Genomic DNA, 23,789 nt, shown 5'->3' with positions numbered 1-23,789 from the left:
CCCTTCAGGAAAGAAAACTATTGGTTGTAAATGGGTATATAAAATCAAATACCATTATGATGGCACTGTTGAGCGCCACAAAGCTAGAGTTGTTGCCAAAGGATTCACCCAACTTGAAGGACTTGATTTCTTAGACACTTTTGCACTTGTTGCTAAACTCACTACCCTCCGCTTTCTCCTTGCTATTGACACTACCAAAAATTGGTTTTTAAAACAACTTGATGTCAATAATGCCTTTCTTCATGGTGATCTCCATGAAGAGGTATACATGACCCCCCCACCTGGCCTCTCTCTTCCTTCTCCCCAACATGTTTGCAAGCTTCAACGGTCTTTGTATGGCCTTCGTCAAGCTGGTCGTCAATGGTAAGACAAACTTTCTACTTTTCTTTTATCAAATAATTACTCTATTTCGGCTGCTGATCACTCTCTTTTTCTTAAATATAATAACGATAAACTCACTGTTATTCGTGTTTATGTTGATGATTTGGTCTTAACTGGCAATGACACGGAGGAAATCAATACAATTACTGCATCCCTTCACCATCACTTCAAGATAAAAAATTTAGGTCATCTCACTTACTTTTTGGGACTGGAAATTGCTCGCAACAGTTCTGGTCTTCATTTAAGTCAACACAAGTATACTTTTGATCTTCTTCACGAAACTGGCATGCTTGACTCTGCACCTGTGGCCACTCCTATGACTCACACTTCCCGTCTCTCTCCCGATCAAGGCTCCCCTCTTGATGCTGATGCAATTTCCCAATACAGAAGACTCCTTGGACGTCTAATCTACTTAACCAACACGCGACCTGACATCGCCTTTGCTGTCCACAATTTAAGCCAATTCATATTTGCACCCACAAGTCATCATCAACAAGTTGTTTCACGTCTTTTGCGTTACCTCAAGGGCACCCCTGGTGAAGGACTATATTTTTCTCATACTAGCTCACTTCACCTTTGTGGTTTTAGTGACTCTGACTAGGCAACATGTCCTACCACACACAAATCTGTCACTGGATATTCCATCTACTTAGGAGACTCCCTAATATCATGGAAATCAAAGAAGCAGCCAACTATCTCCCGCAGCTCCTCCAAAGCCGAGTATAGAGCCCTTGCCACCACCACATGCGAGCTACAATGGTTGTCTTACCTCCTTCAGGATTTACATCTTTCTCTCTCCCAGCCTGCAACCCTGTACTGTGACAACAAATATGCCCTTCAAATAGCATCCAATCAAGTCTTTCATGAATGCACCAAGCACATCGCAATTGATTGTCACCTAGTTCGTGAAAAACTTAACTCTGGTCTCCTCAAACTGCTGCCCATTACTTCTGCCATGCAAGTTGCTGACATATTCACCAAGCCCCTTGCTTCCGCACAGTTCTCTACTCTCAAATCCAAGCTGGGCCTGACAAATATCTACTTCCCAACTTGAGGAGGGGTGTTAACATATTTAGTTTTTCTGTTTTAAGTTATTGGGTTTTGTTTGTTTGGCCCAACTTTCCTTTTCTGTTTCAGCTAGGTCTTAGTCTTTTTCTTATATATTCACCATGTATTTTACTCTCTAATACACACGTAAATAAGAATTTCTTTTGTATTTTCTTTTCTATGCTTTTCTCTCTTTTATGCTTAAGTCATTGTCTCTTTTTCATTTGCAATTAAGGTTCATCATAACTTCCCTTTCTCCATTACGATGACGTGCGCTTCATTTGATGCACCACATCAGACAATGAACATTCATCTTCATTAAATGTAATAACTAGTATAATGAAGTATTTTGTCATTTCATATGAATTACTTAACAAATAAAATTATTTTTAAATTTTTTTAAATTAATGTTATGGAACAGTTTTTAATATGCAAACTAACTTCGCACTTTTTCCTTAATTCCTTATTAAGACAACAACAAAAAGAAATAGAACATACTCTCAACCTCAAATAAAATAACCTTCATTTCCAGTCACTCTCCACCTCATTTCCAATCACTCTCTCCATCCCATTTCAATCAACTTTATTTTTTGTTACAACCATAATTGTTTTTGTATTTACCATCAAGTGAATCCTAATTTTAATGTGAACATCATCACACTCTCCGATCTCAAAACCACTAATAGAAGAAAAGAAAAAGCTTGAAGAAGAAGAGAAACTCAAACCATAGGAGAAAAAAAAGTTGATTAATCAATTCATCATTTTTTTAATGTTATTTTTTGTTTTTCAATTTCAACTTATCCAAAATTATTTCTTTATGTATGTTAAATTTATATCATTGTAAAAATTAAGTAGAAGAGAAAATTACGGATACACAGGCGTTACAGGGCCGGTGTTTCTGTTAATATAATAATAGTGCCATTATACCGGTAAATGAGAGAGATTGATAAGAAAATCTTATGAGAAAATTATTAATAATAATTAAATTTAGATGTAAAATATAATTAAGTATTATAATTAAATTATATATTATTTTAAAAATTAAAAAATTATTAATATTTAGAGTAATTTTTATTATTAATAAAAATTTATAAAATAATTTATAAATTTATATATATAAAATTTAACTAATAATATTTTGAGTCTAAATTAATTTATAAAATGGATGTGTTATATTATTATTTTTATGTGCAACTATAATTTTTCATACATGATTATGCACCTAAATTTCACGTGCACATCAAATTCGAACAAAAAAATTAAAATTATATTGAAATATAAAATTATATTACAAATTTAATTATTCTTTAAATTCTGAATGTTATCAGCTAAATAAATTAAATATTATTTTTAATTTATAAATTAACTACTTTACAATTAATCATATTTAAATTTTAATTAATACTCATTTTATTAAAACTAAACGAAAGGTATTTCTGTAATTTATTATATTATTTAATTTATTTAATTTATTTTCCTATCATATTAATTAAATCTCTTACAAATATTTGATTGATTTTTCCTCACTTTTTTTTATCCCAATAACCTCACTTACCATTTTCTTTCCCTCGATCATTTTATTTTCTTTTCTTTTTCACCCAAATCCAAAACAAACACATGATGAATTACAACTCTAAATAACAATGTCATAATATTTAAGAAAATATTTACTTTTCCTATTACAAGAATATTTTTTTATTTATTTAATGAATTAGTTATTATTTATCTATTTATTGTGGTTAACATTTTTTTATATCTTTTATTTTATCCTATCATGCTTTAGTTGCAGGTATGATATTTCCACTCTATTATAAATTTACTTATAATAGATTTGTTAAACATTGGTTATCATTATATCACAAAAAAAAATCTAATTTTAAGAGTGGTTTACGTTATAATAATTTATAGGAAGACAATTAAGTACTAGAGGTTTTTCAAACCCATTAAATTTTAAAATAAATTTAAAATGTTTTAATTAGTTTTAATTTTACTATTTTGAATTGACCCATTCTTAACTCTAATTCTCTCAAAAACCATTGAATTCTTTACCGGTTCTGTAAAAATAAAATTAATCCTTTATCAATCCTCCAACAGAGTTAACCCAAATTGAACATGCGCCAATCTAATTCAACTGAAACTCACCAGTAAAGCATGCTTATACTGGTTTAATCAATACCCACTTTGTTTCATGCGTATACTCCATAGGAATGCTTATCTTCTCTCTCTTGAATCATGCGTCCAATAAATTAATTAGAACGATGCGAACTAACTAATAAACCAAAGTTTAAGACAAGGAAGACTCTCAATCATGTGTTCAAGTACAACCTCTCACAAAAACTAGTTTTCCAGGAGATTAGACAATAAAACAACTGCTATAGAGAATTAAAAATCGAAACTTTTATTGAACAAAACCTCATAACTCAATGGAAAATTACAAAGGAATCAACAAAAAAGGTTTAGCCTTCTATGCGGAGGCAAAACAAGAGAATTACAAAGAAGAAAAGAAACTAAGAAAACCTTATGAAGCTCTCTCTTCTCCTTAAGCCTTGTGTCTTTTTATAGGCTTTTCAACTCCAAGGATATTTGGGAAAATATTGTAGTTTAGATTTTGTAAACAGTTTCCAACTTTCCATAATTCTTTTTATTTCGCAGAAGATTTGCTTCCAATTTTGTTTCTGGGATCTTGTAACTTTTATTTTCTCTTTCTTCTCCTCAAAATTTGTTTTTTTTTTCGATTAAAAGAAACAACTTGGACTTTTGCATATTTGGTCAATTCACAAAGGTAGACAACTTCAGATCATTTACCCTAAAAACACAAAATTACAAAAAATAATAGTTAAGGCCCAAATAAATCCAATTATATGAATATTAATTAAAACAATGAATTTATTTATTATTATAATCCAAGAATCCATGATTAAAATTATTGAGTGTGAATAAATATATGATCATCACTCTGGTAGGGAGATAACACAGTCATCGTCTACGCACGCGTTCCGGACGAGATCCACTAGCCGTTGACGAAGGACGAGATCGCCGTGAAGAAGGAGGAAGAGGATGTGCTCAACGGGTTCGATGCTTTGGATTTGTTCGATTCATCTTTTGTTTAATTCTATTTGTGATTTTTCTTGTATTTTGTATCCTACACAATATTACTTACAACATAAATGAAAACAATTGACGTTTTCCATAAAAAGAAATAATATAGTTTTATTGTTAGTTAAAATTCATGAGCTTCATTCCAAGAAACAAGTCTCATTTTGTTAGATAAACATGAATTTCAATTGATAAGCAATAAAAATGTATCAAATAGTTCATTCATGTCACCTTTATAATACTAAAATGACATTCTAAAAAGTATCAAAATAAAACATACATAATCTAAATTTTGATTTAGTCTCCAATTTCCAGTCTATTATAAATTTACGTACAATAGATTTATTATTGAACTTGAGTTAACATTATATCTAAATTTTGATTTAGTTAGATTTTTTTTATCTCCTCTAAAACTTAGATTTATGATTTAATGTTTTAAGGATTTCAGGTTATAACTATCATACTAAACTTTCATATTTAAAGTAAAGAATAAATAGAAAAATTTTAAAAACTGGATTTAGTTGAAGTACTTTCAAGGAATCCATTAAACATTCTAAGATTTAGTACCCTCGTTAAAATTTAAAATATGTAAAATTTATTATGTCAAGAAAATATACAATCAAGTTGTCTTTATTATTCTATTTTTTTCTTAATTATTACTAGTTTAAAAATACTATGAAAACTATTTATAGTCATGGTTGAGAAGGGTCCAATGTCATAGGGAGGCCTAGTAGACAAGAGAAAATCCTATATGGATGGACGACTACATAATGTAATAAGAGTAGTGGAGTTAGTGAAAGTAATTGGGCTCACGTAAGTCCAAGTTTTGTTAACCTAAAACATCACCTATATAAGAGATATATTTTGGGAATAAAATGACTGAGAGAACTTTTACCTTATTTGTTCATTTTTTAGTACTCGTTAGTTGCAGTAGTTGTTGTAGCATACTCTAACATTGATGCTTTCATTGTCTTACTCCATGTCTTCCAAACCTCAATCCAAAGACCTTATTCAGGCCATTTAGGAACACCTCACAACCATTCAATCTTAAATGGAGGCTAATGAAGTCCATCAGACCAACCTCGAAGCACACAATGACCTTCTCCATTCCTCTCTCACTATGTTATGAGACCATGTTTCTACTTTACCTCCTCTTGGATCTTCACCATTTATTTTTCCACATGAGCAACCAAACAATTTAACACCCCCACTCCCATCACTAAAACTACCCAAACTACAACTTACTTTTTTTGAAGGACCAGAACCACCGGATTGGTTATTCCAAGTAGAACAATACTTTGATTTTTACCCTATTTCTCCAAAAAAAAAAGATTATCTATTCTTCCTTTTCACATGAAAGGAAAAGATTTTAGTTGGTTTAAGTGGATGCATCACCATCATCTCATTATCGATTAACCTTCCTTTACATATTCGTTAGAATTACGTTTTGGTCTTTCCTCATACACAAACCACCAAGCAGAATTATTCAAACTCCATCAACAAACAACGGTCACCGACTACTAAGCCAGATTTGAGAAATTATGCAATTGTGTACATGGCTTGACTCCTGAAATCATTCTCAACTATTTCATATCAGGTCTTATTCCTGAGATTTGTAGAGAAATTACCATCCTGAATTCTTATTCCATTTCACAAGCTATTGACCTAACTAAGCTCATTGAAGACAAAGTCAAGGATTCAAAGCCTATAACAACTCGCCCCCTCCATATCCCACTGTTTTTAACCCCATTAACACCCCCAATAACCGTTCACATTCCACCCTTTCACCAACCCATAACCTCCCAATTAATTGTGATGAGAAATTCATCCCAAGTCACAAATATTACACCTCACAATTTCTACTACTCTTAGATGACACGAAACCAGTTTTTAAGGTTCTCGAAGACCTTACCGATCCCATCCACAATGAAGACATGGTCCATTTCCATTTATCTCCTCACGCCCTTACCAGAAACTTTTCACCCTGAACTTTAAAATTCCAAGGCGTCATCCACAATTTACCACTGTTCTTATAAGCCCAGGCAACTCCCACAACATCCTACAACCTCACATTGCCAAACACTTACACCTTCTGGTTCAACTGAGTTCACTTTTTAGAGTCATGGTAGGTAATGGTGCCTTCATAACATGTCAAGACATTTGTTTTCAATATAAATATCTCTTCAAACCTCAGTTTTCACTATTCCCTTCTATCTTTTACCTATAAAAGAAGTAGATGTTGTTTTGGAAATTGAATGGTTGCGCATTTTGGGTCCCATTTAAGCAAATTTTGCTATCCCCAACATTGCCTATACTCACCTCAACAAACATATCACCCTCACAACTAAAACTCCACCTACCCCAACCTAAGATACTGACCACCAAGTTTGCCATAACATTTCCACCTATAAAGCACATACACGAATACGACACAGACACAGACACAAAGATACGACTAAATTGGAAATTATAGGACACGAGACACAACTATATATAAAATAAAATATTTAAATTATAAGAATACAAAATAATATATAACTTTATAATAGATTATATTTAAATTATTTGAAAATATTAAGAATTAAATAAAAAAAATTAAATCAAAGTTTCTGTAACTTTATTAAAAACTATAATGCCGATTAAATATTGAATAAAAAAAATCCTAATAAATTATATGTAAATTATTTGAAAATATTAGAAATTTAATAAAGGAATTTTAATTTTAAATCGGCACTATATTTACATTCAATATTAAAGAAAAAACAAACCGTGCTTTGAGAATGGCATATATGTATTCAATGAAAAAAAAACCTTTAACATTGGGCAGTGCGAATCATTGAACAATGCATAAGTGATAATAAAACAAAAAAACATTAATAAAAACACGCTTATCTCTCTCTAGATACTTAGTTTCTCTTCTTTCTTCTCCTTCTTCTTCCTTTTTTTATTCTTCTTCTTTTCCATTCCTTTTTTCTTCTTCTTCTTTTGCATTGCGAACCTGCTACTCAGCAACCCTCACTACTGCACCACAGTGCTACGTCGCATTCCAACTCAGGTTTTAGTAGTGTGTAACTATTTTGTTCTTTATTTTTATAATTTCTATATGATTTATAGAGTGTATTTTTTAGATAATAAATCTTTTTAAGGAAAAAATATATTATTTGTTTCTGATTTCTTATTTTCTTCCTCTAAATTATAATGGATTTCCTTAATATTTTTGTATTTTTTTTTATCAGCAATGAATAAATAAAATTAAAGGGGATACTTCAGGGGTATCCCAACCCATATACATTAACCACAAGTGGACTTCCTATATCATCCACAAAAGAAACTCTCCTTTATGGTTGGAGCAGAACAACCATAAAGTGAGAAAAACATACCAAAAAATATAACCAACAAGTTACCTCAAAGCAACATTCAACTTTACCGAAACGCCCAGAACCGAGGCCACCTACATTCACCTCGCCACGCGACAAGTTACCCATGCAGGGAATAACTCGCCATGTAGCTGACTCTGGTGAGCACTAAGTGCCATGAGGAGCACAATCTCTGCAAAATCGCCTGCCACCAATGCTACTCGCCAAGTATGCTCTGACCTAAGGAAACCCCGCTCTCGACGAGGATCCACTCGGGAACCCCTCGTCGACGGGCGAACTGTTCCCTTCATCTCATTGCTCATGTTGAGGTTTAACAGACATCTTTATCGAACCAACACATCTGGACTTACTCACCTAAATCTCCAACAACTTCAAATAAGCTTTCTGGAGAACCCGACGATTTGTCTACCTCGGCGATTTCCAGTTATCTGATCTTCTGTTCTTCGGATACGGCAATGATGCACAACTTCAGCGACCACCGACTACGCACGCATGAAGATCGCCGCTTTATTGACCGGCGATCATGTTGACCTTTGCATAACTTCGGCGGCCACCGACTACACACATATGGATAACGCCGCTTCATCGACCGGCGATCATGTTGACCTTTGCATAACTTCGACGACCACCGACTACACACGCATGGAGAACGCCGCTTCAATCGACCGACGATCATGTTGGCTTTTGCAACTTCACGCATGGAGAATGCCGCTTCATCGACCAGCGATCATGTTGGCCTTTGCATAACTTCGGCGAGCACCGACTACGCACGCATGAAGAGCGTCGCTTCATCGACCGGCGATCATGTTGGCCTTTGCATACCTGCTGATATGACTTTACCACTGTAATGTCACCTTCCATCCCAACAAAAGTTATCTCTTCCGTCTGCAGACCTTACTTATAACTATTAATGCATATCAAAAGGTTTAGAATCCAGTCTACAAAGGAGTAATTGAAAGAATGCACCTTATGCTTCATCCAAAGCCAAGATTTGAGTTGAGCCCTTTGTAGAATCTCTTCTGCGTCAACTACACCTTGCTTGAAGACAATTAAATTTCTTTGATCCCAGATGCCTCTTATAATATTAACCCAGACTCCTTTCCAAACCAGGTTTTGCTTAGAACTAGCTTGGTTCAAAACAAAACTTTCGAAGTGCACCTTTATATCATTGTGTTGGACAGAAGATATTCCTATCCATCTGAAGCACAAGGTCCAAATACGTTGTGCATGTTTACACTCCAGGAACAGGTGTTGGCATGTCTCATCATCTACCTGACAAAGGGGGCATAGCATTGTACTTATCAGAACCCCTCTTCTATTCAAACTTTGCCTTGTTGGGATTCTGCGCAGCAATACTCTCCAAGCAGTTGTCGTTGCATTCGGGAATGCCTTTGCCTTCCAAAGATGTTTAAACACCTCCTGTTGAGAGTCTATGTCTGGCTTTACCAGACATTCATAAGCAGATTTCACAGTGTACGTCCCCGACTCCTCCTTCCCCCATACCTGAACATCCATGTTGTTCTTCTTCAAAACAACCCTGGATAACACCGAGGTGAGCCCTGCCTCCATCAGAGATTCCCATTCAAACCTGGTTCTCCTCCACCTAAGACACCATCTCCACTCTGATTCCACCCAATCACCAACCTCTCCCACTGTATGCCCCTGGTTTAAAGATAGAGAGAACAATCTTGGGAATAGAGTTTTGAGATCTGAGTTTCCTACCCAAACATCTTCCCAAAATTTTGCTTTATCTCCACCTCCTAGTTCCCACCTTATTTCTTCTTGGAACCATCCTCCTCTTCCTCCCTCTCCACACACCTTTGCAAGGTCTCTCCACCACCACAACTGGAGCCTTACTGGTGTATTGAGATTATCGGACATTAATCCATATTTTGAGTTCAAAAGTTCCTTCTATCTACCACTCTCTTGTGATAAGCACCTCCATCTCCATTTAGCTAGAAGTGCACGGTTGAACATACGTATGTCTCTAATTCCCAGTCCTCCCTCCTCTCTAGGTCTACATACATCCTTCCATCCTACCCACGCAATTGGCTTATTCTCTTTCCCCCATCCCCACAAGAATCTCCATTGAATACTAATGATGCTTTTACACACTGTTTCCGGTGCTCTGTAGAGTGATAAATAGTATAAGTGAATGGCCGATATGACTGAGTTAATAAGACATATCCTCCCTGCCATGGATAAGAATCTCCCTTTCCACACGCTGAGTCTTGCTTTTAGCTTTGTTATGACCGGCTCCCAGAAAAGTTTCTTCCTTGGGTTTCCTCCTACTTCAAGACCCAGATACTTAAAAGGTACCACCATTTGAGTACAGTTCAAGGTCTTAGAGTAGACTACCACTTCATTACTTAATACATTGATACCTGCTAGTTTTGACTTGTGGAAGTTTATTTTCAGACCTGACGCTAGCTCGAACCCCCTCAAGATAGCCTTTAGGGTTACCACATTACTAAAGGTGCTTTCACACAGAAAAAGAGTATCATCTGCATACTGGAGAATGCACACCTCTAGCTTATTCTTGCCTATCTTGAGGCCTGTTAGAAGTTTGTTCTGCATAGCTTGTCTCACTAGCCCAGACAGTCCTTCTGCAACTACTAGGAAAAGGAAAGGTGCAAGGGGGTCACCTTGTCTCAACCCCCTTGAAGGCTTAAATTCCTCCGTCGGACACCCATTGACTAGCACTGATATTGTGGCGGATTCCAAGCAACCTCGGATCCACACGATCCACTTATTGTTAAAACCCATCCTATGAAGAATATCATAGAGAAAGTCCCACCTTACCGAGTCATATGCTTTCTCAAAGTCCAGTTTTAGACATAACCCGCTTCTCCCCTTCCTCTTAAGTTCCTCTATCACTTCATTAGCCATAAACACGCTATCCAGAATCCCTCTGCCCTTTAAGAAAGCGGATTGGCTTTCGTTAATAACAGAGGGCAACACCTTCTTCAATCTTCCTGCCAGTACCTTCGAGATGATTTTGTATATGGCTCCTACCAGTGAGATGGGTCGATGCTGTTCAAGCTTTATAGGGTCTCTAACTTTCGGGACAAGAGCAATGAAGGATGCATTACACCCCTTTGGGAGACTCCCAGTTTCATGGAATAAAGACAGTGCTCCCACAATATCATCTTTTATAGTCTCCCAACTGTGCTTAAGAAAATTGAAATTGAATCCATCTGGTTCTGGGCTCTTTGAGCCTTCACATTGCCACACAGCATCCCTAATCTCTTCCTAAGTGAAATTGGCAAGAAAGCTGTCATTTTCAGACACTTTAATAGTCTTAAAATCAACTCCTTCCAGTCTTACCCCAAGGTCCTTTGTTGCTTTGAACCTTGCCTCGAAAAGGTTCTTCGCCTCTAGACGCACTGTACTTGGCTCCTCACACCATTGATCCCCCACTGTAACACCCTTCACTTCATTCTTAATTCTTCGCCACCTCACAAATGAGTGAAAGTACCTAGTACAGGAGTCCCCAAACTTGAACCAGTTTGCTCTAGCCTTTTGACAGATAAGGGACTCCCTCTTAATTTCATTCTCTTTTAGTCTACTTGTCAACTCCATCCTTTTCCGCCTCTCAAAATCCACTAAGCCCCCTTCGCAATCTAAGCATTCGAGTGCCTCTATTTCCTGCAGAATCTTCCTCTTGGCAGTATCAAGGTTACCAAACACGTCCTTATTCCAAGATTTGAGATCAGACTTAAGAAGCTTCAACTTTTCCTTTAGCCTTACTATCTCGTTTCCTTGGACTAAGTAGGATTGCCACTTATCCTTTACCATCTTGTTAAAGCCCCTTTCCATGTTCCAAGCATCAATTGTTCTGAAAGGTTTAGGGCCCCAATCCTTCTCCACTGACTTTACTACAATCGCACAATGATCTAACACTTCCCTCCTTAAGACATACTGTTTACTCATAGGCCATAATCGAAGCCACTCTTCAGAGACAAGCACTCTGTCAATTCTACTCTTTGTTGAGCCATCATGTTTGAACCACGTGAATTTTTTTCCTACAATAGGCAACTCCATCAGTAAGTTAGAGTCAATGAAGGAATTGAAGCCATTCCTCTCACTTACTTGCCCACCCCTTTCCTTGACCCCTTTTCTTTCACTTCTAATTCTGACAGCATTAAAGTCTCCACACATACACCAAATACGATCACGAGACACCGACTTGGCGTTGGAGAGATCATCCCACAAGGTCTTCTTACCACTCAAAGAGCATGGAGAGTATATATTGGCCACAACACACCTAGATGAAGATTTTATATGTTGTCCAATGATAATAATAAAACCTTTCCCCATCACATGACTCTCATAAGAAAAGGATTCAGTATTCCACAAAGACAAAAGACTACCAGTTCCATTATCTCCTTTATTGTGAACCCAACCAACTTTGTTGTCCCCCCACAGGTTGTAACATCTAGCATCCGAGAGTTCACTTGTTTTCGTTTCTTGCAGACAAACAAATTCTGCTTCCTCACGCCCTATTATGCTCCTCAAGTACCTAACTTTTGTTCCTTCCCCCAAGCCTCTTATATTTAGATTGACAATTAACATGGGAGACCCTTCTTTTTACCCGCCTCTGCACTTTTCATAATCTCTAAGTCTCTCTCTTCCAGGCAAATATATTCTTTAACTACCTCCTGCTCATCCCCACGACATATAGTCCCTGCTTTTCTACTAATCTCCCATAGCTTACACGGTGTCACTGCTAATTCAGAGTTCCTCCACCGCTCATTACAATTAACAACATCCCCATCTGATATACAGGTTGTCGATGTGCCTTGTATAATGGGGGAAATAATTTCGGATTGTGGCAATCGTGAACTCAGCCTTACTGATCTCCTCGGTTGTGTAGAGGATACCCCCAATTCCGCTAGGACTTTGGGTTTTCCACCTCGCGTTAGCGTTTTCGGTGCACTGTCCCCTGTCATTCCTTCGTCTTCTGCATGAGGTAAGTCATCACATCTTGTGCAGGGAACCTCTTCTTCTGATAAGCCTTCATGTCCTTCAATTTGTTTTTGTCTCCGACTGTGTTGCTGCCCTTCATTCTTCCCGAGCTTCTTCGTTGTGGTTGACACTCTCGCAGAATCTGGAGAGGTGGGTGGGTTTGACTCAGTTTCAACGTTCTCCTCCGAACCACACGGCAACTCACCGTTTTCTTCATGGGTTTTTCCTTCCTCTAAAACCAAATCGGGACCCTTCTGATTTGGCCCAGACCCGAGTCCAATTTCAGCCGTTAACTCCTGCCCATCCTCCAATTGGGCCTCTATCTTCTCTTCTTGGCCCAACTTCACTTTGGATTCCACATGGCACAGACTACCTTTTACGTCATTCTCTTTTTCCTCTATACCTGCGTAAGTAGTATGTCTATTAAGAGTAACCCTATCTACTTTGTCAGATTGGTTGACAAAACCAGATTCTACAAATATATTCTGACCCTGCTTTCCTTCCTTTGTGTATAACTTTTCACATTTCCTTTGACATGCTCCGTTTTCTAAGGATGAAGCCCCAAAGTAGACTTTTGGCGTCTGTACCATCCATTCCCCACCTAACTCATCTCTTCCTCCCACCGGCTTTCCACGTGACCGGATTTCCTCCCCTTCCCGTTGATTGTTCTCCTCCTCACCACTATTGTCGGAGAAGAAGGATTCTTCCACATAGGTTTCAGAGGAAGAAATACTGTTTGAAGAATCATTATTAAAGAAGTGACCTTTGCAATAATCAGTAGCGGTGTATGGAAGATCCTCTTCAAGAAGGATACACAACTTATGTTCATTAATCCTCATCTTTTTTACCATTCTTACATACCGATGAGTCTCAATACGAACTTGTAATCGAGCAAATTCTAAGTTTTCCCACGTCAACGTAGATTTGTCTATTGACATCAACTTTGCCGCTTCACCAATCACTCTTCTAAAGCATTCTTCGTTCCAAAGGGATATCGGAAGACCATAACACTTCACCCATACTACTTTGTGACTTGCTACCGCCATTTTCGTCCAAGGCTTTATGCTAACAAAAAGGCTATCGAACCAACCTCTGTTCATCTTTATTAACTCCTCCATATTCACCCCCTCTGTTGGTGTTAGAAGTGCTAGGTTGTCCCCCATGTACCTCAATCTTATCATGTTCATACCCCCTTTTACGAATTCTTCACTCAACTTGTCGAAGTCCAACCCTTCATCATATTGACCTACTACACTCTTTATCATTCATGGCAAGGACTGCTGAAGAATTTTGGACTCTTGCTGAGTAGAGTCTTCACTCTTCCTTTCCCGTCTTGTATGACCTTTAACTACATCTGCATAGGTATTATTCCCCTTCTTTTCCATCCAGACTTCCTTACCTTTCTTGAGAGCATTTCCCACATCTTCCTCCACCTTGTTCTTCCCACGTTCCAACATCCTGGCCTTGTTCACACTCCCAGCCTCCTTTCTCTCCATTCTGTTTGGTTCCACAAGATGGCGACGGTACTTTGGGATATTCACATATAACTTCCTATTCCCTATGTACACTTGGTCAAGTTCCCACTCCAGATTTCCGGCATTTCTAACTTCAAAAAATCTCACAAACCCAAATCTTCTACCCCACTTGTTTAGCCGGCGTGAAATGAAGACTTCTTTCACTCGTGCCCACTTTTGGAAGATTTTGAACATGTCCATCTCACCATAGTCATTTGGAAAGTTGGAGAAGAAGAATGTTGTATAATCCAAGGAACTCTGATGTGTTTTACGAGCAAAACCACGCCCTTGAGGGGTGTATGGATCCCTGTGTTCCCTCCCCTGAGGGGTGTATGAATCCCTGTGTTCCCTCCGCATTCCTTCTTAATATTTTTGTATAATTTTTTTATTAAAATTATTCGTTTGATATTTTGTGTTGAAGAGGTGTTCAAGGAGTGGACATGTCCTCTTTGGCGTGTCCAAGGAGTGGACTGTGTCTCTCCAACGTGTCTAGAAACAGTGGTCGTGTCCGGCCCACGAAGACGTGTCGGACATCGCGTCATGCATGCCTCCATCACGTGTCCCCATCGGAGGTGCATTTGAAACACGAAAACAACACCTTTATGTCGTGTTTGAGCTTCATAGATTTCCATTAACACTAAAGCTTATCTACACTTATTGTCAATAGATACACCTTCCTCACTTCCCATGTCCTTGGAATGTAGCTTGCAAACACCTTCTTCTCCATTATACCAATTACCCTCGTCCATTCAATCTATCCCACGCAAACATCATTCCATTTTCAAAACACCCCAAGGTCTACCCCCACCAAGACCCCATGACCACCATATTCCCCTTTTACCCAACACCGCCCCTGTTAATGTATGCCCATATCGTTACCCTCATTCTAAAAAAAATACCACCACACACTTAATTGTAGAGATGCTGCAAGAAGGGTTCATCAAACCTAGTACCAACCCCTTTTCTTCCTAAATACTTCTCATAAAAAAGAAAGATGACACCTAACGCTTTTGTGTAGATTACATAATATTGAATGCAGTCACCATATGTGACGCCTTTTCCATACCAACCATTGATGAATTGCTAGATGAATTGGGATCAACTACAATTTTTACTAAGATTGACTTGTACTCAGGGTACCACCAAATTAGGTTTAACCCAAATGACACTCACAAAACAACCTTCAGAACTACCGATGCCACTATGAATTTCTAGTCATGCCTTTTGGCTTGACTAATGCTCCCTAAACATTTTAGGCAACCATTAATGATCTCATACGACCTATCTCAGACGGATTATTTTAGTTTTTTTATGACATTCTTATTTACAGTCCCACATTTAAGACCATTTGACCCATTTGGAGCTTATTATGAAATTGTTAGAAACAAGATAATTTTTTTCTAAGCTTTCTCAATGTAATTTTTCTAAGTTACTTGGGCCACATCATTTCCCCAACTGGAGTGATCCTGAACCTATAGAATAAAGGCAATCAAAGACTGACCACAACCATGTTCACTCACGACTTTAAGAGCATTCCTCGGTCTCACCGAATTCTAAAGAAAATTTGTTCGTAATTATGTCATTCACGCTTCTCCTCACACCAATTTATTACATTGTCAAAGATTTACATGACCACATACAACACAACAAGAATTTATAACATTGAAAGCAGAAATAACAAATGTTTCTAAGCTACGTCTTCCTGATTTCAACAAACCATTGTCGACACTAATGCATTTGCGGTCATTGTAGAAGCAGTACTCAGTCAGGCTAATAGGTTCCTTTCATTTGGTTGTGTTTTTCTTGAATTTTAAAGGGAATTTGAAGAAGATAGTGGAAAAGATGAGTCAAGGATGGCTCCATTGAACCTATGTTTTCCTTGTAGAGGTGAAGAAGAAGACCAAGATGTCTATCTTTGAGAGGTTTAGATAGATGAGTGCTTAAGCTTTCCAAGTTGGTAGCATAACACTCATAAAATTGATCTTACTTTTCATGAGCCAAGCACCTCAATTTATAGGAGAAAGGGATGAACAATTTGGAGCCAAAATTTGAAAATTCAAAATAAAACTCTCCAATGAGAAGGTATCATGTGGACTCATGTTTTCCATGTTTAGCTTACACATTCCATGCTAAATCCTCTCCACTCTTTGGTTGCCATGTGGACGTCCATGTGCTCCATGCCAATGTAATTTTCATCCTATATTATACCCTAAACATTTTAGGATTACATTAGGCTAAAAGAAGCCCAATTGCTACCCTAACTAGTCACTTTTAACCCTAACTAGACCTATTATACTATTGGCCCAAATATTTGGTCCAATTATTTTATGCTACTAGGCCCAATACATGGCCCATGAAATCCTAAACAACTTTATACAATTTCTTTAAGCTAAAACTTGACCCATAATGTTGACTAGTCAGCCGAAAGTACATATTCTTGTGTTCTTTTGACTAAAGCTCTAGTTTATGTTTTGATGAGTTGGAGGTCTCCTTGGATATGTGTTGATTTTTCTCGGCAAGTGTACTGAATCAATTGTAATATAGTACTCTTTAAAGTACGAATGTCGAACCCATAGGAACAATTTTAATTAAGATATTCTATTATAAAACTCATTAAGTATAGAAAATAATGTTGAGAACTTGTTCATAACCAAATTAAAGATTTCACAAAAAGTAACTCAAATGTTTAGGGGGTTTGATTCTGTTCTCGCTGGTTGACTTGGTTGCCGTTTGACTCCAACGACAGCTTTAGGCCCCGCCTGTTGATGACTTTTTACGGCAAGTGCACCGCGTTTGTCAGAAGTAATAATTATCCCTAAGGACAGATATCGATCCCACAAGGAACAGTAAATTATCAAGTACAATATTCGCTAAATATAACAACATAACAGTAAAAAGAGTTTAGAAGTGATTGTGTTGGCACTGATCAATAAGAAAACAAACAAAGAATTAGTTGCTTCAATTGGAAAAATAGGGATTAGGTTTCATCTCTCCCACTCTCATGTATTTTGATTAGCATGTTAATATTGAGTTCTTTGATTGAAATTGATGCCCGTAGAAAATTCATTTATATCGATCTCTCGCATATAAAATCCTTAAAAATGTTTCCTAAATATCGATCCCTCGCATATTTATAAAAACAACTTAGAATCACACTCAGACATTAATGGCAATTAACTTAAGTCTATCCCAAACACTCAAATATGCTAAGTATTGATGTTTAGGTCCAAACCCTAAAAATACCTCTCGGTCAGATTTAAGATTCTCAATTTGTCACGGAAAGTTAAAAGTAAAACAACAATACCAATAATCAATCAAGAACTGAATATTAATATATAAGATATCACCTCAATACATAAGAGTTTGAGCATATCACTCCCAATTCCAAAGGGTAGAATTAGCTACGCATACTTCTAGCACCTTCCATTCTCCCAATTGGTTACAATTCACTCTATGGTGTTTTCCTCTCAATCTGGCACACTAGGGTTGAGCATCTAGCCCTCTATTTATCCTAGTTTTCTAGGGTTAGGTTGCTTCCTATGTCGCGCTAATGGGCTAAATGATAAAACATAAAAAAAGCCCAATCTTTCTTTGCATCTTTTTCCATCCTAGGACCTTCGAACTTTCTCTTTTTAGCTCAATTTATTCTCCTTTATTCTAAATCTTCAATCCTCCCTAGAAATCTGCAATTAACACCAAATTTGGGAATAAAATGCTCTTATTCAAATAAAACTCATAAAAATGTAAAAAGGTATAAATTCATAAATTAGGGATTATTTTATATGTAAATTATCAATAAATCCTCTTAAGTGCCTATATTTTAATATGAAATATTACTTAAATTAGGCACTTATCACCTGTCTCCTCCTTCTCACGCCCTCCTCTTGGTGAAGAACATTGTACCCGAAGAGACAAAAGGGCGCCCTGGCGGCCGTTTGCACTCCGACACTCAAGTCAGTACTAGGGCAAAGAAACAGTAAGTGAATAAAGTAGTTTTAGTCTTAGAAACGATGTACCTTGCTAGGGTTCTTAGCACCTTTTATATAGGTTGTAGCTAGGGTTTACTTCTGTTCTGTTACCCATATTTAGGGTTCTTGGGAGAACATCCTTGTGTCGCTATTACACAGTCTTAGCATAATCTGGCACATAAGACTTCCCTTTACTAGAGTGTAACGACTAACATGATGGCCGCCAAGGTACCAACTCATGCACCAATTCTGCGGGCCATCTGTTATATGGGTGTCTTAAGTTTTCACGTGTCATGCATGCAGTCTTTCCTTGGAAACCCTAACCCTAACGGGCCTCAACACCTCTAAGGAACACTTGCTTGTGCCGTACACTCGAATGTACCATACACACCCCATGCATGTTCCTCTCGTGACTTAGGTCTTTTCCTAGTATTTGGGTGTTAACTTCATGCTAACTTATACTGCTTGTGGGACCCAGCTTACGTGGCCCACTATTGCTATCAGTCCACCGATGTCCGATGTCTTTCTCTCAGGCCGATGACCGAGGTCTGGCCTATACACAAGCCTTCAGTCTCGAGCTGTAACTTGTTTAAGTGAAAAGGCTTTTAAGTGATCGCCCGCGGCGACCTACGTGGCACTGGGTGAAAGGACGTGAACAGTGCACCGAAGCGACGTCTCACCATACTTTTTAATCAAGGTACACGTGGCAAAATCAACGACTAGGGCTCATTTCCGCTTGCGCTTCCCTGTATACGTTTAAACCCTTAAACCCCTACGCTCCCTTCACTGTTTCATTACTTCACTTAAGCATTTCTCAAACATTTCTTGTTCCCGACACGTTCTCTCTTCCTCTTCAAACACCTCATCCTTCAAACCCTAATTTATTCAAAGGTACACTTTTTACTTCATGATCGCTCTTGATTTATGATTCCGATGCTCATAACATGTTATAACTGTTCTAGAACTGTTTATATATTTTGCATTTTATGTTTTCTCTGTTCTTCGTTTTTTAGTCTCTGTTTTTCTGGGCTACTGAGTGACACATATCTTCTTCTTCTAAGCCTTCGTTTTTCTTCTTCCTTTCTTTTCTCCCTCTTTAGCTTTCTTATCAAGATGGCTCGAACCAAAGTTACACCAAACCCTCCTCCTCGTGTCGACTACAAAGCCCTCTATCGTTGGGCTCCAGATGATCTCCTAGCCAAAACTTCCCAAGTTACTTCCTTTAAATCTATTGATCCGTACAAGGAAAGCGAATTTGACGAGAAGTTTCGCATCTTCGGAAGGGATAACAACTTGTACGTGAAGGTCCTGCTTTGTAGGGAAGGCGAGCCAGTGTGTGTGGACGACCGTGCAGACCTTGAAAAACCCTTTTTCTTCATGTACTCCACCATCTTCAAGCAGATCAAGCTACGCGCTCCTAACTGAGGTGAACATGGCCCCTGCCCAGGTGTATCCTAACAGTTGGGCCTTTGAGCGGGCTTTTGCCATCCTCTACAACCACTTTGGCCATACGCCATCAATGGATGTCTTCCTCTACTTCTTCGAGGCTAAGAATCCTGGCAAGAGGTTGTGGATGAGCTTCAATGGGGTGGCGGGGAGAGTTCTTCTAATTCTCTTCCAGCAGTCCTACAAAGGCTTCAAGAAGAAGTTCTTTAAAATATGCTGCAACAAGCATGACCCTACCTTGTTGGACGGATTCCCACTTTACTGGGTGGAAAAATCAGGGCTCAAGAAGCCAAGGAGTCTGGAGAACTTGAGCCTATCCGATCGTGAGGTGTGCGACTTCCTCACCAGCCTGGGCGCGGTGTTCAACACTAGTGACTTGATCAAACATGAGTACCACCCCAAATTTCTGAAAGCCCATATTGGTATTTGTTTATGTCTTTACCTGTCTTTGCTTGTATGCTCTGTTAACTTAGATTCTCATGTATTGTCACTTTCTTGCGCAGATATGGCACTTGATGCAGAGAAGAGGAGGAAATTGGCTGAGTTGGTCTCTCGACGCCAGGCTGCTCTTGCCGATGTCGGTACCTCAATCCTGCGGGTACCATACTGCCTCCGAAGACGAGGATATCTGCACAGGCCTCATCTTCAAGAGGAAAAGAGCGGTTGATGTCGTGGCTCCATCGCACTCAGCTTCAGATGACCACGCTCCCTCCTTCAGAGAAAACCCTTCCAACTCCTCCTCCCCCCCGCGACCTCGTGGTGCTCGAAGGTGGGGGAAAACGCCCTTGGAAGTGATCATGACATGCCTCCTGCTGTTGATCTGCCCGCTTTCCTCCAACAGGCCCTCAAGTGCTTCCAAAATCGGGAGGTGGTGGGGAGCTTGGGTGAGGACTCCCTGCAAGCTCGTGCAGCCAACGACCTTGGGAAGTTCCTTGACGCGTTCAACCTCACTATAACCAAGGTGCAAGGCTTGCAGACTGAGGTGCAAAAGCTAAAGGAGGCTGCAGGTCAAGACGCCCTCCAGATCAAGAATCTTTCTCAGCGCGAAACTGCCCTATATATAGAGGTGTCTTCCCTTCGCCAAACTGACGAGGAGACCAAGAAGCTTCTATTTGAGAAGTCCGAAGAGACTCTGCATGCTCACGCTAAGATCTTGGATCTCCGAAAAGAGGTTATTGACTTGCATGAAAAAGCTAAGCAGTCGCTGGCTAAGATGGCCAGACTCGAGGAGAAGGTCACTCAGCAGGAGGTACAACTTGGCCAACTGGAGGGAGAGCTAGCCCGCAAGGACAAACTCTTCAACCAGACTAAGGAAGAGCTCACCAATGACGTTGTTGATGCTTTTGGGGCGGGGTTTGAGGACACCATGGCCCAGGTTGCCTGCGTGCATCCTGGGTGGATCTCACTCAAATCGACGTTAAAAAGAGAGTCATTACTGACCACGCCTTTAGCAAGTATTTTCACCTTAAGTAGCACGCTTCTTTCCACCTGCTTCACCTTCTTCCAATCTTTAATGCCTTAAGGTATTGGTGGTGTGCGTACGAACCATGCTGTTCGACCTTGAGGGCAAGAGAGGATTTAACTGGCGAACCATGCTGTTCGACCTTGGTGTTCTCACTTAAGGGGGAGGTTCACAAAAAAACCATACTATCCCCATCTTAAGACTTTTAACCCAAGGGAAAGGTTCGTAACTGACCTCGTCCTCGCTCATTGAGGGCAAAAGAGGATTTAACTGGCGAACCATACTGTTCGACCTTGACGTTCTCACTCAAGAAGGAGGTTCACAAAAAACCATAATATCCCTATCTTGAAACTTCTAACCCAAGGGAAAGATTCGTAACTGCGTTGTGCAAAATACTTGAGCATATATCTCTTTAACTAAATAACTGAAATTTTATTGGGTGACTTTGTTAAAAAACCCTTACAAGAGAAAAAAAGTGTCCCCTAAAACTGTGTACAATGCAATAACTTAACTTAAATAAAACTTAAGGTTAGTCGCGTTCCATGTACGAGGGATCGCTTCACCTTGTAAAATCTCAAGCCTGTATGCTCCATTCCCGAGGGCCTCTGTCACCCTGAAGGGACCAGTCCACTTGGGAGACAACTTGTTCTCTAGCTGGTATGGGTGGGCCTTCCTCATCACTAGGTCGGCGACCTAGAACCGCCGAGGTCTTAGCTTGGAGTTGTACTTGTACTCCACCCTTCTCTTCAAAGCTTCAGCCTTGATTCTTGCTTCCTCCCTTACTTCATCCAGTAGGTCTAGCTTCACCTTTCTTTCTTCATTGGACTCTTCAGCCACGAAGTTATGGAAACGTGGCGTGTTCTTTTGGATTTCTACAGGAATCATTGCATCCAAACCATACACCAAGCTAAAGGGTGTTTCCTTGGTAGTGGACTGGGGAGTAGTGTGGTAAGCCCACACAATTCTAGGGACCTCCTCTTCCCAGGTCCCTTTGGCCTTCTCCAGCCTTCTCTTCAGACCTCGGTTGGCGGACTCGACCTGCCCGTTTTTCTTGCAAACACCTGCTTTATTCCCAGTTGTATAAATAACTTGCCCAACTGTTGGCTTGGAAACTGGGTGCCATTGTTAGACACCAACCTTTATGCGATTCCAAAGCGGCATACTATGTTCTTCCACACAAAGTGCTGGATCTTGTGGGCTGTGATTTGCGCTACTGGCTTAGCCTCTATCCATTTTGTGAAGTATTCTATGGCAACCACAAGGTACTTCATCTGCCGCATCGCTAAAGCAAAAGGCCCCAGAATGTCGATCTCCCAAGTATGAAACGACCATGGGCTATAAATCGATTTGAGCTTTTCTGGAGGCGCCTTGTTCCAATCAGCATGTTGTTGACATTGCTTGCACCGATGTGTGCCCTGTGCAGTCTTCTCTCATGGTTGGCCAATAATAACCTGTGCGAATAACCTTTGATGCGAGAGCTCGGCCACTAATGTGACTCCCGTATATCCCTTCATGGAGTTCTGCCATAATACGCGTGCACTGCTCACCACTTACACATACTAGAATAGGGTGAGTGAACCCATATCTGAACAACTGATGTGATTCCAATAGCCACATAGAGAATGATTCTTGACATTCTTAGGAATCACCTTGAGCTGGACATTATAGAGGCACTTTTCTTAGAGTTGGATCATTGTTCTAAGACAAGAACTCACCAAAAACTAGTACCAAATCCCAAACTCATTTGGATGAACCAAATATTGTCAAATTGAATCAACAAAGAGATTAAAACTGGAATGACCGAACAGAATTGAACAATTAATCATATGAACCGAACAGAATTAAAAACAAAACAGAACATAGGTGCTGGAAAATAGAAGAACCGAACCAAAACAACTCAAGAACACAAGGCAACATGAACAATTGAAAAAGAAGAAAGGAAGGAGAAGAGAGTGCTCATGAAGATGGAAGAATGTTGGATGATCTCGCCACTAGAAGTGTGGAATGCTCCTAGATGAGAGTGATGCTGCCACTTGAGGACTCCAATGATCCATCAAGATAAGACTAGAGAAGAAGGCTCCAAAAGCTCTCCAATGCTCACTCAAAATTTGAGCAGAGTTTTCTTAGATTAATTCCAATCTGAATTTTACAAGGAGAGCACCTCTATTTAAGGTGCTGAAAAACTGAACTAAAACAATTCAAAATTCCCTCCTAAACTATTCTAGAAACCGGCGCCTAAAACAAGCATCCTTTGGCACCTCTTATTCTACTCCTACACCTATCTACTAATACACCCCCCCTAAAGCTCCTAATTAAAACCTACAAGATGCTAAAACAAAAGAGGTTTCTAATGTTTCCCTCTAAGCACCTTCAACTAAAGAAATTACAAAAAGAGAAAATAAATGTCCTCTAGCTCCCAAAGCTTTGAACATGCTTCTTGTAATCCTTTGAGGTGGACTTTGACCTCCATGGGCGTCCTCCATTTGTGCCTCCACCTCTTCTTGATATTGTTGATTGGCCTCCATGTCCT

General features: G+C 39.0%; 1 protein-coding gene across 1 annotated transcript; it reads right to left on the bottom strand.

Moving 5' to 3' along the window:
- Window positions 1-14,134: 14,134 nt before the first annotated feature.
- LOC137839466 (polyadenylate-binding protein, cytoplasmic and nuclear-like) lies at window positions 14,135-14,740 on the bottom strand. Its single transcript, XM_068648581.1, has one exon. The coding sequence runs from the start codon at window positions 14,738-14,740 to the stop codon at window positions 14,135-14,137; it is 606 nt and encodes a 201-aa protein (XP_068504682.1).
- Between the last annotated feature and the right edge of the window lie 9,049 nt (window positions 14,741-23,789).

This window comes from Phaseolus vulgaris, chromosome 3 (assembly GCF_000499845.2).
Source record: "Phaseolus vulgaris cultivar G19833 chromosome 3, P. vulgaris v2.0, whole genome shotgun sequence".
NCBI lineage: Eukaryota > Viridiplantae > Streptophyta > Magnoliopsida > Fabales > Fabaceae > Phaseolus > Phaseolus vulgaris.
The sequence above is the reverse complement of the archived record's forward strand: the minus strand, read 5'-3'. Positions and strand labels throughout refer to the sequence as shown.